At 42.3% G+C, this 16,921-nt stretch overlaps 1 protein-coding gene across 3 annotated transcripts in view; it reads left to right on the top strand.

Annotated features, from left to right (window-relative positions):
- Nucleotides 1-14,132, top strand: part of Dcaf5 (DDB1 and CUL4 associated factor 5) — a 109,751-nt gene extending 95,619 nt beyond the window's left edge. For all 3 annotated transcript variants that reach the window (XM_004837335.3, XM_021247316.2, XM_087195309.1), the window contains 2 exons: nt 7,048-7,175; nt 12,259-14,132. In XM_004837335.3, coding sequence (XP_004837392.1) covers nt 7,048-7,175; nt 12,259-14,025 — 1,895 coding nt within the window. In that variant the 3' untranslated portion in view covers nt 14,026-14,132. The remainder of the gene's footprint in view (nt 1-7,047; nt 7,176-12,258) is intronic.
- The last annotated feature ends 2,789 nt before the right edge of the window (nt 14,133-16,921 follow it).

Genomic DNA, 16,921 nt, shown 5'->3' with positions numbered 1-16,921 from the left:
AAACATGGGTGCACATATATTTCTGTGATAAGATTCTTTTAATTCTTTTGGGAAGATACCCAGTAGGGGAATAGCTGGATCAAATGGGACCTCTAATCCTAGTTTTTTGAGGTATCTCCATACAGATTTCCACAGTGATTGCACCAGTCTACACTCCTACCAGCAGTGGAGAAAGGTTCCTTTTTCCCCACAACCCTGCCAGCATGTTATTGGTTGATTTCTTGATAGCAACCATTATGGAGTGAGGTGGAGTCTCAGCATTGTTTTCATTTGCATCTCTAGAATGACCAGTGGTGCTGAACATTTTTTCATATGTTTATTATCTCTTTCTACTTCTTTGAGAATTGTCTGTTCATTTCAGATGCCCATTTTTGGATTGGGTCTTTAAATTTGGGAGGTCTGACTTTTTTAAGTTCTTTATATATTTGAGATAGTAGACCTTTGTCTGAGGAACACCTGGTAAAAATTTTTTTCCACATTGTGGGTTTATTTTTGAGGCAGTCTCACTGTGTAGTTTAGGCTGGTCTTGAGCTCACTCCTCGAATTTACAGGGATCCTCCTGCCTCAGCCTCCTGAGTACTGGGATTACAGGTATGCACCGCCATGCGTGGCTAAAAGGGCATCTTTTTATGCAGTAATTCTGAAGATAAATAGACCAGAAGTTACATATGCAACCAATGAAGTATATTAGAAGTAGCATTAGGGTTAAAATCACCCCTGGATTTAAATCTAATGCCACAGTAACTGGATTAGCAATTCTAGGCAGGTTATCTAACAGTAGTTGTCTGTTTCATTTTCTTCTGTAAAATACAAGATGCCCCACACTTACTTTATAGTATTATGTATTGATTCAGTAGTCTGATGTTCTAAACATAAGTTGCATTCAAATATAAGACAATGTAATTGCTAGAAATAGTAAGATCAATGTAGACCTACAATTTCCAAAACATTTTTTAAAACATTTTCTCCTTAGTAACCTAGGGATAGAAGTAATAGATTTGGCAAATGTAGGGAACTATTTCTATTTCCCTTCCCTTTCCCCTACTTTTTGTTAGAAAGGGCTTTAAGGTTTTCACAGTTTTTCCCCCTGAGATGTCTCTTAAGGCCTTCCTATTTATGGAAAGAAGTATAATGTAATACCCTAGTCTTAATTCCTGATCCATTCATCTTCTAGTTGGAGGCCTTGAAAAAGTTGTTTAATCTTGTCAGATTTGTATTTCTTCATCTGTTAAAAAAAAAGCGTAATAACGTTATCAATAAAAATATCTACTCTCAATTATTGTGAGAGTACTTAGTAGCTACTCAGTGATTGTTATTCTTCATTAAGAAAGCTTCTATTGGGAAATGGGAAGAAAATGTTCAAATGAGAAGGGGAACAAGGGAGGGTGAAAGAAAGGAAGTGACAAGAAGGAAAAAGAGAAAATAGAAGGAGAAAATGAAAACAAAGTTTTATAAATAAGGGGGGACGAGGGGTTGAAGGGAAGGGTGAGGAATGGGAAAAAAAAGAAGCAGCAAGCTGTGTCATGTAGGGGTACAAATTACCTATGATAAATGTGATCATTGTGCATATCTAAAATGTACCAATAAAAAATAAATTAGAAAAAAACAAAGCTTTCTCAACTGGGCATCATGACACACCCCTGTAATCTCAGCATTCAAGGTGGCTGAGGCAGGAGGATTAAAAGTTCAAGGCCAGCCGGGGATTTAGCTCAGTGGTTTCACTGCCTGCTTCGCAAGTGCAAGGACCGAGTACCAAAAAAAAAAAAAATTCAATGCCAGCCTAGAACACCATAGCAAAACCAGGTCCAAAAAAACCAAAGTACAGGAGGTGCTTCTCCTTCTGAACCCACGGCCTTCCCACAGAGCTACATTCCTACCCCTTTTTTATTTTAAGACAGTGTCTCACTAAGTTGCCCAGGCTGGGTTTGAACTTGGAATCCTCCTGCCAGCTTTCCAGGGTACTGGGATTATAGGCATGTGCTATCGTCAACCTTTTTTTAATATTCCTTTAAAAAACTCCTTAGAAATCAAGACATTGTCCTTTGGTGCCTTCCTGGTTGTGTTGTTCTTACATGAAGACTGCTCTTGACTCATCAGTAGTTTAAAAGGGTTCCCTTTTTTGACAAGTTTTTCCTTGAATTGCAGGAAGCAACATGATTTTCACTGCCGAGTTACTGCACCCACTCTACTGGCAGTAGCCTGAGGAAGTAGGCTGTAAATGGGTAGTGGGCCTGCATGTGTGTTTGCTCTCTGCTTTCCTTTTTCTAGACATGCGTCCACTCAATGAGTTAGACCTAGGCACCTGGTTTTTCTTCCCATGTAATTGGAAAAACTACTTTTTAATTGGTCACAAGTAGTTGGTTGCAAACACATATGATGTACGTATGGTAAAAGAACTCAATATAATTGACTGTGTACAGTTAAGCATCACTGCCTATGGAGCTTTACTGACAGCACTGTCTGTCTCTGTCCTGGCTTCTCTCATCTCCTAAGTGGTTCCATGGTCCCCGGGAGGCAGCCACTGCTCTCTGAATTATCAGTATCCTCAATTATATTTCTCTTTATGGCTTATGTTTTGAAACTTGAAAACCCTACAACTGTTCACTCAGGTCTTCTGGAAATGCTAAGAGGGGCTGGGGATTTAGCTCAGTGGTTCTGCTGCCAGCCTCGCAAGCACAAGGTCCTGAGTTCGATCCCCAGTACCAAAAAAACCAAACCAAAACAAACAGGGTCTGGAAATGCTAAGAGGTTTCTTGAGTGTCTCTTATTTAAAAGGAAGAGAAGTAATCTTTTGCCTCTCACAACAGTAAACTCTTAATTCTACCAGTAGAGTCAGGAATGAAATAGATTATCTTAACAGCTACCTACCAAATCTCATTTTAGCAGGTAATACCTTTAGCCTTCTTTGAGCTTCATTTCAGAGAAAACAAGGGGATTTACTTCAGTTTGTTCATTTACAGAGTCTCCCTAGATAAGACATTATGCAAAGCTCTACAGGCCATCCAAAAGACACTTTCTTGAATTCAAAGAATTTCCAGTATAACAGGAATGAGAAAAGGATGTACACATATGTGCATGCATGCTCACCCAAAACACACTCAGATTAAAAGTGGAATCCGAGGTCCATTTAAGGAGCGCTTGAAGAGATTTCAGCAGATTAGTATAGTTTTCATGTAATTAACATTGTAAAGTACCCTGAAGGATAAGTAGGATTTCAACTGCTTTTTTTCCTCTGCTCTTACCACAGTAAAATGCAATAAAACAAATATCCAAAATTGGCAGCAGGAAATTAGAGGCATAGAAACACTTGAAAGGGGGCTGGGGATTTAGCTCAATGGTTCCACCACCTGCCTCTCAAGCACAAGGACCCGAGTTCGATCCTCAGTACCAAAAAACAAAAACAGTGGGGCCAGGGGTTTAGCTCAGTGGTTCTGCCACCTGCCTTGCAAGCAGAAGGATCTGAGTTCGATCCCCGGTACCGAAAAAAAAAACAAACAAAAAACAAGAAACACTTGAGAATAATCAACATTTTGGGCAATAGACCCCACAGATGAATACTTTTCCCCCTGAATTCTGTGGCTTTTTTTCTTCTCTTTTTTCCTTTTCCTTTTTCCGGTACTGGGGATCAAACTCAGGACCTTGCACTTGCAAGGCAGACACAATGCCGCTGAGCCACATCCCTGGCCCTTCCCCCTGCATTCTGTATTCCATACTGTAATACACTCAGATCTTTTCATTCACTCATTAAATATTTACTGAAAACTTACTATGTGTTAGGCACTGTTCTACAGGCTTGGGATACAGCAGAGACAAAAGAACCCTGCCATCACGGAGTTTACATTCTAGCAAGGGAAACAGACAATGAACAGTAGACACAATCAGATTGTATGTTTGTTTAAAGCTTTTAGGCATGCTATTTAAGAAGTAGAGCAGAGTAAGAAGTCTAGGAAATGATATAGCAGGAAGTGGTTATGGGAATGCAGTTTTAGATAGGATGTTCAGTATAGGCCTCATTGAGAAGGTCACATTTGAGCCAAAACCTCAAAGTGCTGAGAAAGGTATGCAGCAGTCTGGGGGAAGAGCATTTTAGGGAGAACCTGCACAAAAGTCCTAAAGAGTGTGCCTGGTGTGTTTGATAAACCACACAGAAATTATTGGGCACTGTGATGGTGGGGTGAATGGTAGGAGATGAAGGTGGGGCATGAGCGATGTCCATGCTAAGCCACATAAGCTGTTATTGAGGAAATGAGCCATTAAACAATGTTGAGCAGAAGAGCAAATATGTTCTGACCTATTTTAAAAGGATTGCTCTGGCTGCTGAGTTTAAGATAGACAGTAGAATTTGGGCTGCCAAAGAAATGAGACCTGCTAGAAGTCTCATAGGTGAGTAGTAGCACTTAAACCAAGGTAGTAGGGAATGGATTCCAGATGTATTTTGAAGGTAAAGCCATCAGAATTTCCTAAAAGATGGTCAAGGGGAGTGAGTGGATTAGGTAGTTTGAGATGACAAACACCAGGTAGAGATGTTAAATAATTTGGAAGTCTGAAGTTCAAAAAAGATCTGGATTAGAAATAGAAAATAAATAGTTTTGGTAGCACAGAGTTAGTAATTAAAGCCATAACAATAGACAAAATCACCAGTCAAGTGAGTGTAGCTGGTAAAAAGGACTGAATCCTAAGACAGTCCAAAGTTAAGAAGTCAAAAAGAGGAGCCAAAAGGAGATCAAGAAAGACTGACTGATGAGGTGTAGTAGGAAAACCATGGCAGAGGCAATTATGTTGAATCTTACATAGGTCAAATAAGAAGAGTTAGGATGAAGATGGAATTAACCATTGGATTCTTTGTGAATATCCCATGCTATCATATGATGAATTCTCTGAAGCCCAAGAAAGTAATTTTAAAGATGTGATATCCATTATATCATTCAAATAACTACTGTTACCAAGGTTGATCACTTTTCTATGTATTTCCTCACACTTATGCCTTATCAGTATGTTTTGTAACATTGTGTTTGATAACTCAATGTAGATCTGCCAGATAAGGTTGTTACATGAAATGCTGAAAATATTTGCAGTATCTTTTTTAACCTGAGTATGAGTTCAATCAACCTGATCTAGAAAAGAAATAGAACCAGCAGAGCTCCTTTGGGTTCCTGTGATCCCTGTATTTGGATAACTATTTTAGGTTCCTTAGATTCCCATGGATCTCTTTTCACTAGTTCTCCCATTTAGTTTTACTTTAATTAGGCCCAAGTCACCTCCTTCCCCATATCATCCTAGGAACAGTACACTCAGACTGTTAAGGGTCCCCCACCCGACACCATGGTAGCCTAGCTCAGTGCTTAACCTTTCCTGATGCCTTTTCTCCATTAAAAAGCTTCTACTCCTGGGCCGGGGATTTAGCTCAGGCGCGCCTTGCCTGTCTCGCCTGCCTCGCAAGTGCAAGGTCCTGAGTTTGATCTCTGGTACCAAAAAAAACCCCTCCACTCCTATGTCCTAGTCTTTTTTCCTAGTCTTTTTTGTGGTTTATTAGCAAACTTGATGCTATTGTACTGAGATATCAATAGCTTTAAATGTATAATCATCCTGGATAATTCAAGTATTAATAAAATTAAATACTGGAAAGCTGAGCATGGTGGTATGTGCCTGTAATCCCAGCCTGGGGCAGGAGGACGGCCACAAGTTTGAGGTTAGTCCAGGCTACATATTATGTTCAAGACCATATGTACATCGTGAGACCCTATCTGAAAAAAGAAAAGAAAAAACATTACATCTGGGAAAACATTTGGGTAAAGGACACCAGTGTAGTCTGAAACCTTTTGCCGTCAAATCTTTTGCTTTTTTTTTTTTTTTTTTTAATATGTCCATGGTAATAGAGGGGGATCTCTTGGATGAGGCAGAAGAGGACTTGTGTCAGGAGACCAAAACCAGAAGACAGCGCTAGAACAAGATTATTTAAGGGGAAGAGATATTCTGGTCATTTTTCCTTTAGACACAGACATCAAGAAAAGTTTGGAATGAATGTTTGAAAAAAGTGGAGTGGGAGTGGGCTGGATGCATGTGGAGCAGAAACTACCCAGTGATAGTTTGTGCACTCATGGTGCCATGCTTCTGGTAACAACTGAGAAGCTATTCATTGATTACATAAATGAACACTCATTTGTTTTTGTCTGGATGCATCACATTTTCTGTTGGCCAAGGGCATAGTTGGCTTTATATGTACTCAGCTGTTGATGGCTACCTGGAAGCAACCTGGTTCAGAACTTGGATGTATGGGTTATGGATGGATGTGACACCATTACTAATGGAGTTAAAGCTCAGAGTTTATCCCAAGCCCATAAGTGATGACATCTTTGGTCTGTGTTACAAGTTCCAGGCCTCTGGTACTTTTTATCATTCACTGAAACAGAAAGGCTACAGGATGGTCCTTAAAATACAGCTTTCTATCAGTGGCCTGTTGACTTTTAGTTCATACATGGTGTTTTTAAGGCTCTCTAATTTACATTCTTAATATTTAGGCCCTGCTTAATATAGAAGTGATTTAAATCTCCTTTCTTTACCTTTAGTTTTCCCTGCTATCAAGGGAGAAAAGGGATTCTCTTCATTATTTTCCCAGTGGGTTGTTTTTTATTTGGTGGGTTTTGTTTGTTAGTTTGTTTTCCTGTCTTCATCATAGAATTTGGGGCAAGTGGATCAAAGATGTCTTATGTGCATTTATATCATTGTTTCTCAGTCAACCTTTTCTAAGGTAATAATTGAATTCTAACTCGAAGATCAAAAACTTGAGAAACATTTGAAGTGGCTTTGGTTTCATGGACAATGGAATTGCAGTGGGTGGGTGTGAGCAGAGCTAATAGACTAAATAAAGGCTCTTAGGAAGCCATATGCTGAGGCATTTCATCTCTCTTTCCATAGCAACTTTATCTGTAAAATTAAGCATTCTGCTGTTGGTATAGTTAATAAAAAATGTCAGCTCCTGTTCAGAGCTGTGTATCTGCCATTATCTGTTTACTTTCATCTGATTTTTGTGTCCTTCTGTCTTCCCAGGTGGCATTGGAAGGGTGGTCAATGGAGCCTTCATGGTGCTGAAAGGGCATCGATCTATTGTTAACCAGGTCCGATTTAATCCCCACACCTACATGATCTGCTCTTCTGGTGTAGAAAAGATTATCAAGGTGAGGCACCTTCCTTTTCTGTCCTTTAGAGAAATTATTACAGTTCATAATCAGAAGAAACTGGAACAATGTATATAGGACATCATATCTAAACACACTTAGGTCTATTAAAATTTTTAATGATTTTGACATATCAAAAAATATTGAGAAGTTGATATTAGAAAGTGATTTAAACTTCAGAACTATTCTTTGGTACCGGGGATCAAACTCGGGACCTTGTGCTTGGAAGACAGACGGCGGAACCACTGAGCTAAATCCCCAGCCCAGAACTATTTTTAATACATTTATTAAGAAGTTTTTTTGGGTTTTTTTGGTTTTTTTTTTTTTGGTACCGGGGATCGAACTCGGGACCTTGTGCTTGCAAGGCAAGCAGTGAAACCACTGAGCTAGATCCCCAGTCCAAGAAATTTTTTAAAAAAAAGAAGTTTATGGGCTGGGGATTTAGCTCAGTGGTGCTCATGTATCTATTTTTTCATTAGAAATACTGTTTGTACCACAATTGCACAGAAAAGGGTAGATGGCTTTTCCTTCACTTGTGAATAAAACTACATATATACATGAATACATTTCTATATCTTACATTTATATGCTTACAGTTATGTATATGCTTATATATATTCTTTACCCCTTTGATTGTGCATATAGGTAACTATCAAGCATGGCTTTTTTTTTTTTTTGGTCCTGGGGTAGAACTCAGGACCTTGCACTTGCAAGGCAGGCAGCAGAACCACTGAGCTAAATTCCCAGCCCCTACCATGGTTATTTTTATGATAGAGGCTATATATACAGGTCTCAGCTGAAGACCTTTAAGATATCTTTGAATCTCCTGGGCCTGCTGGTCTAAAGTCTCATTGCTTCCCTATACCCTTGGCCTATAACTCTAGAATCACTTAAAAACTAATTACTTCAGAAAACAAAGAAAAAACAAAAATCACTAGACTTTGAAACGGATGGTGGATTCTAGATAGTACTTTGTATGCTGTTAAATTTTCAGTGGCCTTTCATCTTCAGTATGATGAATTCTGCTTTCTAAACCTTACCTGGAGGTATCCCTTTAGTATACACTGTCCCTCCATATACACTTTGCACTAATTGTTGTCCTAATATGGTATAGGTATAACAAGTGATTTTTCAGAACCATAGCTAAATTGTGTCAGGATATTTAAAAAAAAACAAAAAACTATTACATGTAGATGTGATTGAGACTACTTGGATGTGAATACTAAACACACCAATTGCATATCAGGTGAATAAACTTACCTCAGGCAAGGAATATTTTTATAGCTGCAGCAGAGGGGCACCCTACCTGTATCCACACAAAGATAGTCCGTGGCCCATCACTCATATTCCAGTTGCTCATAATCCTTTTTCCACATCTGAGGAACTTGGTACAGGAAAAATGATGAATTTGTAAGGACCCTGTGATAACTTAACTTTTAAGTAAGGATAAAATGATATCCCCCCCCCCAAAAAAAGTTAATTTCTCAATTTTTTTTCTTAAAATGAAAGAAGATTCAGAAGGAAAATAACCTGAGATAAGTTTCAGAGAAAAAGTAAAAACTGTTTGTGATTACTTAGCAATTATTCTTTTGTTTTTAACTATTAAAAGTTAAATGAAGTTATATTTGATGACAAGAAATAGCTGTCAGGAATAAATTATTGAAGCTGGGCATGGTGGCCTATAACTGTAATTCCAGCTTTTTGGAAGGCTGAGGAAGGACAGCAAGTCTGAGGTAACTTAGTGAGACCCTGTCCCAAAATAATAAGGACTGGGGATATAGCTCAGTGGCAGAGCATCCCTGGGTTCAATCCCCAACACCACACAAAAAATGAAGGAAATAAAATATCGATGCCAGGGTCAGTAGTGCACACCTATAACCTCAGCCACTCAGGCTTGAGTCTAAGGGGAACACAGTAAGGATCCCCCCGTCCCCCCTCCCACCACTTAACAAATGGAGGGGATATAACATTAGTCCGTGGGTAAATATTTTTGCCTTTGGTCCAACTTTCTCTGTTTAAGCTTTGTTAGATAGAATCAGGACTAACTTTGATGGCTGCACTTTTTTCCCTAGAGGGACAGAATGGGACTTCAGGAATATTTTTATCAACTTTTCTTTTTATAGGTGATAAAATTTAAATTATAAATTATGTTTGAAGTGACACAGTTAGTTAAGGGTAAAGCTAAGATAGAACTCTGTCCTTTGTGACACCGCATTCACCATGCTAGCGCAAGAGCAGTGAGCAGCCTGCTTTGATCATCCCTGTGGTCCTTTGCTTGGATGAGAGGGCCCCGTTCCTTACATTGCTTTCTCCTCTCCTCTGGCCTGTGACTAATGGGTTGGCACTGTAACATATCCTCTCTAGGCCTGCTGACGTCGTTCTTTTTCTCAGAGAGCTCTTTGCTTGGGCATCTCCTTTAGAAGAGAAATTCCTTTTTGGCTGTGCCTTCTGGGATGCTTCTGTGCTGAGTCTCTACAATTACTGTTTAGTCAACTGAAGTCCTTACCCTAAAGGTCATAGGTTGGAAACTAGCCAAGTTCTTAAGAAAGAGAAGAAAATATTTTCTCTGTGAGGTTATCCAGACAGCTTTCTGGAGCATACTGCTCCAGGTTCCCGTAGGAACCAGCAGGCATGTTTAGCCATTTGAAACCTAAGTCTGCACAGATCACCATAGTGACCATATTTCCCTGGACCTATTTTTATATTTTTTTGAGACAGGGTCTCCCTAAATTGCCCAGACAAAACTCAAACTTGCAATCCTCCTGCCTCAGCCTCTCTCTGAGCTGGGGTTATAGGCATGTGCCACTGCCCCTGGCTAGGAAATTGGGGTTTTCTGTTGTCATTGTTCTTCCCATTCCTTTGCTTCTTGGTTGATGACATTTGGAGTAAAGAAATAAACAATTTCACAGATGCTTGAAACTGATGTTTTAAAAATGATGACCAAGATACTAGGGACTAGTACAAGATAATACTGACTAGTACTTTTTGATGTTCAGGTCTCTCTGAGAATGGATATAAAGCTCTCTGGTTACTGAATTCATTTGCCAAAAGAAAAAGAAAGTACTGTGTCTGTTGGTGCTTACTAAGTGGTGTCATTTCATAGTTGTCATTTTTGTGGATGAGAAGCAGACTTTCAAGGGTGAAGTCATTTGCTCAGGACCATAGGACATGGTGAGGCCAAGCTCCTTCTGCAGCTCTGTACTGCCACTTCCTTGAGGCAGACCCTAGCTGCCTGGGAGTGCACTGGATTTCAGGAATGGATGAGATGCATCAAATTCCCTGTGAGAGGAGGGAGCTGAGGCCCATTCAGGGTAGAGAAATAGCACGTGACATGGTCCTAAGCCTCTAATCTCGCACCCATAATCTCAGCTCCTTCAGAGGCTTAGGCAGCAGAATCATAAATTGGAGGCCAAACTAGGCCACATTTCAAGACCTTACTTAAAATCTAAAATTTTTGTAAAGGCTTGGAGTTGTGGCCTAGCAGGAGTGAGGCCCTGGGTTTAATCCTCAGTACTCCCCCACTCCCCAAAAAAAGCATAGTCCTGGTACTTATCTGTGACTTTCCCAGAGTCTCTTAAGAGTAAGGATTTGGAGTCAACATTGTAGTTATTCTTCTGGTGATTCTTGAGCACTCCAGAGTTTGAGAAACATTGTTTTAAGACTCCTGGGTAAGATTATGAAGCTAGAGAGGAGAAAACACCCAAGGAGTTGCAGACAGGAAACAAAACTGAAGGAAGAATGAATCTGAGTTGGGAACTGGTGGGGAGAAGCAACTCTGGAAGGTTTCTTCAGCCCCCTTTGAACATGGAGTCTTCCAAAGAGATGGTCTCCCAGAAATTGCCAAGTAAATGATAGCAGGAATGAGCCTCAGGAAAGTTCCCACAAGGAGGTGAATTTGTCCTCAGATATCGCCACTGTTCTCTGGGTTGGATGCCATCTAAAGATAGACACCAGCCTGTCAGGCAAGAAAATCGCCTGGAATTTCATTGAGTTGCCATGGCTACATGTTGAGGTAACTGAGCTTCTCTGTGGACCAGTCTGGCAGTCAGGTGGAACTAATCATTCTCCTTTGCAGTGACAGCTTAATTACCGTGAATTTGATTTTTGCATAACTTACCCAATCTATAAAGTTGGGCCTTTGAATCAGATAGACCTGAGTTGGAATCTTAGTTTTGCCACCTTTTCACTACAAACCAGGTCCCTGACCAGGGAGTACGGGAGTGTTAAAGGATGAGACTGCAGTCATTCCTCTAGGAGTGTGTCTTACCTGTTCCTGCAGCTAGGAGAAGAGTTGGGGAGCGAGCCAGCAGCTCCCTGGTTAAAAGAACCCAGTTTCCTGGGTAACTGGTGTCTGCATGTCCAAGAGGGAACTGCAGTGTAGGCAGTTGGCTATTCTTATCAAGTGCTCCAGTAAGCAATTCCCATTAGTTAAAAACAGACACGTAGCAGTTGGAGAGAAGTGGAGCTAGGTATAGGCTGAACTACTGTCATGAGAGGACTCCCTACTGGCTGTTTTTACTTAGGAGAAGTGGGACCTCTCTGGGCACAGCTTCCACCTTCTGAAAGTTTTTGACACATTGGCAACCTTCATAAGGGCATCCTCCGTCCTCTGAGACTAAGATTATAATTTGCGAGCTACTAACAGAGGAACCTGAAGGGAGGAGATTGTGGGAAAGACAAGGTGTAATTATCCTGGACCTAGAGACATGACCTAGGTCTCTTGACATGAGATTACTCCATTGTTCTAGACCAGGCTTTTTCCCCACATCTTACTCTGGAAACCTATTTTCATATGCAACTGCAACTCACCTGATCAAGTCTGGTAAAGTTTTTTGTTTATGGTTTTGTTTTTTTCCGAGACAGAGTCTTGCTATGCAGCCCAGACTAAGTTGGAATTTGTGATGCTCCTGCCTCAGGCTGAGTACTGGCATTACAGGACTACTGCCATCACTGTCAGCTAGAAAATATAGAGTTGGTTAAGATGGGGAGGGCCTGTGGAAACCCTGCCTTGGTGTTCTTTATCACCACCAGCTATAGCATCCTTTCCAGTCAGTTCTGATTGCTTTTCTCTTCATCTATGCAGATATGGAGCCCGTACAAACAGCCAGGATGTACCGGAGACCTTGATGGCCGCATTGAAGATGATTCCCGCTGCCTCTACACCCATGAAGAGTACATCAGCCTGGTGCTGAACAGTGGGAGTGGCCTGTCCCATGACTACGCCAATCAGTCTGTCCAGGAGGACCCCCGGATGATGGCATTCTTTGACTCCCTGGTCCGCCGAGAGATCGAGGGCTGGAGCTCGGACTCGGACAGTGACCTCAGTGAGAGCACCATCCTCCAGCTGCACGCAGGGGTCAGTGAGCGCTCCGGCTACACTGACTCGGAATCCTCGGCCTCGCTGCCCCGCTCTCCACCCCCCACCGTGGATGAAGCCGACAGTGCCTTCCACCTGGGGCCCCTGCGTGTCACCGCCACACCTGCAGCAGCGTCCACCCCACCAGCCCCTTCCTGTGAGGACTCTGCCTCTCGCCAACAGCGCCTCTCAGCTCTGCGGCGTTACCAGGACAAACGCCTTCTAGCCCTGTCCAATGAGTCAGATTCAGAGGAGAACGCCTGTGAGGTCGAGCTGGACACAGACCTCTTCCCCCGGCCCCGCTCACCCAGCCCTGAGGATGAGTCCAGCAGCTCCAGCAGCTCCAGCAGCTCCGAGGATGAGGAGGAGCTGAATGAGCGCCGCACCTCCACTAGGCAGCGGAACGCTGCACGGAGGAGGCAGAAGACGCTTCGGGAGGAGAGGCCTGGTGTGCCCACCAAACCCACCAGCACCTACATTGGCGAGGACAATTGCGACTACCCTCAGATCAAAGTAGATGACCTCTCTTCCTCCCCAGCCTCCTCCCCTGAGCGAAGCACTTCCGCCCTTGAGATTCAGCCGAGCCGGGGGTCACCAACCTCAGACATAGAATCAGTTGAGCGAAAGATTTTTAAAGCTTACAAGTGGCTCCGTTACTCCTACATCTCCTACTCAAATAACAAAGACGGAGAGGCCTCCCTAATAGCAGGGGACGCAGATGAAGGGAGAGCAGGAACCAGCCACAAGGAAAACCCTGCCCCTTCTTCTAGTAAGGAAGCCTCTCTGAACACAGCCTTGGCCCAGAGGAATCAGGACCTGTCCCCAGAAGGCTGCAGCAAAGATGCAAGTAAAGAAGGGACGTCCATTAGAAATCTCAGTAGTGGCCCAGGCCATGAGCACAGCAGCCAGCCTCGGGCAGAGGCACCAGAGGGCACCTCTCAGGACACCAGCAATGGTAGCTCTGTAGAACACTCTTTTGAAACAAAGAAGCTCAATGGAAAGGCCCTGAGCAAGGTCCTGAGCAGCCGGGCTGAAGAGCCACCCTCTCCCCCTGTCCCCAAGGCATCTGGCTCCACTCTCAGCAGTGGATCTGGCAACTGTTCTAGGACCCAGTCTGATGACAGTGAGGAGCGGAACCTAGAAACCATCTGTGCCAACCACAACAATGGACGCTTACACCCCCGGCCCCCTCATCCCCACAACAATGGGCAGAACTTCGGGGAGCTGGAGGTAGTAGCCTGCTCTTCCCCAGGACACTCAGACACTGACCATGATAACTCACCCCTGACAGGGACTCTCTTACACAAAGATTGTTGTGGGTCTGAAATGGCCTGTGAAACCCCCAATGCTGGAACAAGAGAGGACCCCACTGACACACCAGCCACAGACAGCAGCAGGGCTGTTCATGGCCACAGTGGCCTCAAAAGGTACCGAGTTGAGTTGGAAGACACAGATTCAGAGAATTGCTCCTCAGAGAAGAAACTAAAAACATGATAAATGCAAAGGGAAAACAAAAAGCTACAAAAAGTAGCCTTCAGAAAATATTCTTGTTTAGTGAACACAGCAGAAAGGAAAAAAGTATTAAAGGCACATAAAACCAGGGCCTGAAATTTTGTGTCTGCTGCTGCTCCCTTCTATTCAATATTCAACCGTGGGTCTGAATGTCTAGCTGACTATTGGCCTGTGTTGTGTTAGGAATGGGGAGAGGTCCAAGTAACTCTTTTCTAGTGAGACAAGAGCATTGTGCCCCTGTGCAAGGATCTCTGAAAGTCATTGTTGAGACATTTGACCTGTTCTCCTCTGTGTGTGCACACTGGCACTGTGAGCTCACTGTCTTATGAGACTTTTCTTCTAGTTGACCATCAGCAAGGACCTGTGGGTTTGTAGTTTTTGCCATCTCACCCTGTTCACATGTCATAGGTGTTCAGGTCTTAAGGAGGAGTGCCTGATAGATCAGATTGTGCACCCATTAAGTTGTAGGTTTATACCTGCAGAATATAAACAAGGCTTCAGCCATTGGCTCAGCTGGAGAGGAAATCATGGTTCCTTTCTTAAACCTTCCATGTTTTCTCTAACACTTCTTCAATGAGCATATAATATGGAGATACTAAAAGTGAAGCATTTTCATTTCTAACAAGAGGTTAGAACTTCAGATTCAAGAACATATAGCTCCCTGATGAATTTCATTGTTTGCGAATATGTCATAAATTATTGACTAGTCACGGATAATGCGCTTTAACCAGTTAGGTGCTAGTTCCGAAGAGACACTCAAAAGGCCAGGTGCTTCCTTGGCTCCGACTGATGGTGACCAGGCATACTAAAGAAGAGGGAAAGACAACTCTCCAGAGCTTTGTGTCCAGATGACTAAAGTGGGTGTTAGAGGTGTGTTAATGAAGTGTAGTAAAGACCAGAATATGGTATTCTTTTAATTCAACCCAAAACCATTGGTCAGAATTGATGGGACTGGCGTCTTCCCTTGGGCTTGCAGTTGACCGAGGCTGTAGTATTCTGATTGAACTTTGCAGAGCAGTAGACATCTCTTAAAGTGACAGATTCTTAGTAAGAGGCAGAGGGTGTGGGAAGAGGAGTCTTTGCTTTAACTCCTGGCTCCCAAAAGAAATTCAGTTCTGTTGAAGTAGGTAATGTTTGGGGGGGGGGGAAAGGACAAGAGATTTTCAGCATTGTAATGGTGGTGGTTACAGTCACTCAGTTATCAGTGAAGGGTTGTGCAAGACAGCAAGACCTAATAAGAATGGTCAGATGTCTTATTGGCACAGACATCAAGAAAGGCAGAATACTGGCAAGGAAGAGAGAGAACAATATACTTTTCTTGAGCGCAAAGGTACTAGGCAACTAGGAGCTTTATAAAAGGACAGGAGTTGGTGTAAGCCAAGAGGAGCTGCCATCTTGCTAAGCTTTGTGGAAAGGAGGACGTGCCTAGTATATGTGTGATGGGGCTGCGTGTGAGAGCACTGTTTTTGAGGGCATGCAAGAGTGTGAGTAGAGTGGGATGTACAGTTCACCTGGACTCTTACTGGGGGAGTGGAACGGTGGTTCTGTAACCAACATTAGTTACTTTGGATTTGTAATTAAAATGGTTCTATGATTTGTCTTTAACTATTCACAGATAATTGTAAATTCTGGTTTTATAAGCCCAAGTTATTTTACATTTGCTTTTCCAAAATGTATTAAATTGGAATTTTGTAATCCTTTATATACAAAAAAGATACAACCACTCAGTGTGTTTCTCTTCCCCTTCTTAGCATACCCAGTCCTTATGTTATATTTTATTTTATGTTCATCTAATCAGCAGGTAGCCTCTTCTGACTTCTCTAAAGACAATCTACATATCTTCCTGAAGAGTAAAGAAGTAGCATTCCCTTGGGAACTTGCTAGTGATAGTTACAGTTCCAGATGGAGAACTTAGTCTCATGTTAAAAGCGTTTATCTTATTTGAGTACTCAAAAGAGAAGTCAGAGTTCATTTTGATTAACATTAGAAGCCAAAAAAGATCACTTTTAAAAGGATGCCTCCCATCCCTGGGGAGAGACTTTTCCCAACACACAGGTTCAGCTCACCAGGAGATAGGCCTTGTGGAATACTCCCCAAGGTAGGCTGGGAAATGGATGTTTCTGCAGCCACTCTGTCCTCACTTCAAATATCTGTGTGTGTGCGTGTGTGTGTGTGTGTGTGTGTGTGTGTGTGTGTGTGTGTGTGTGTGTGTGTGTGTGTTTTCCTGGAAACCTGACCTATTCCAGGATCCCTTTGCCTAAACTACTGTAGAATTGAGGCCCCAACTTTGGAGGTTCATTTAATCCCCAAATTCTTCCATAGTAGGTATTTTTACTAGCAAGGTAAATGGCACTGGTTAGATTAAAAACAACTTGGAAGTGCCTCTTGTGTTTTCTTCTGCATCCTGTACATAAAGTTTTAAGTGGCAGGTCCAGGTAAGTAAAACTTACTTTCTGCTTTATTTCCCACCTGGTTTTGTAAATGTTTCCTGGGGATAATAGATAAATGAGTTAAATGAGTTGTTGGCTTGGGCCAAATGAAGTTTGCAGCTGTGCTTGATTTAATAAGCTGAGAGTCTCTTGTTGTCTGTCAAGGTGCCTTCCTCTACTGAAGCCTTACGGCCTCACGGCCCGGCCTCTTCTCACCCAGCAACGTTAACTCTTCTCGTATATATACAAATAAACCTGTTATTCACTTCTCCCGTCTTCCTCTTCTCTTCCAGGGAAGACTTGGCTGCTTAGACACCCTTCTACCTGTCTTTGTTTCTTGTTTTAATTCTTGCCGGGTTGGAAACTTGATTCAAAGCCATGCTGAAGACTAGAAAACAAACTCTACATCCATGACAATGGTCTTTGACACTTCTAGGTATTGGGACAAA

The sequence above is a fragment of the Heterocephalus glaber genome, unplaced genomic scaffold, assembly GCF_053883595.1.
Source record: "Heterocephalus glaber isolate CG9 unplaced genomic scaffold, H.glaber_assembly_v1.0 deba00001608, whole genome shotgun sequence".
In the NCBI taxonomy this organism is placed as follows: Eukaryota; Metazoa; Chordata; class Mammalia; order Rodentia; family Bathyergidae; genus Heterocephalus; species Heterocephalus glaber.
Note: the sequence above shows the minus strand (reverse complement) of the source record. Positions and strands in the feature narration are given on the sequence as shown.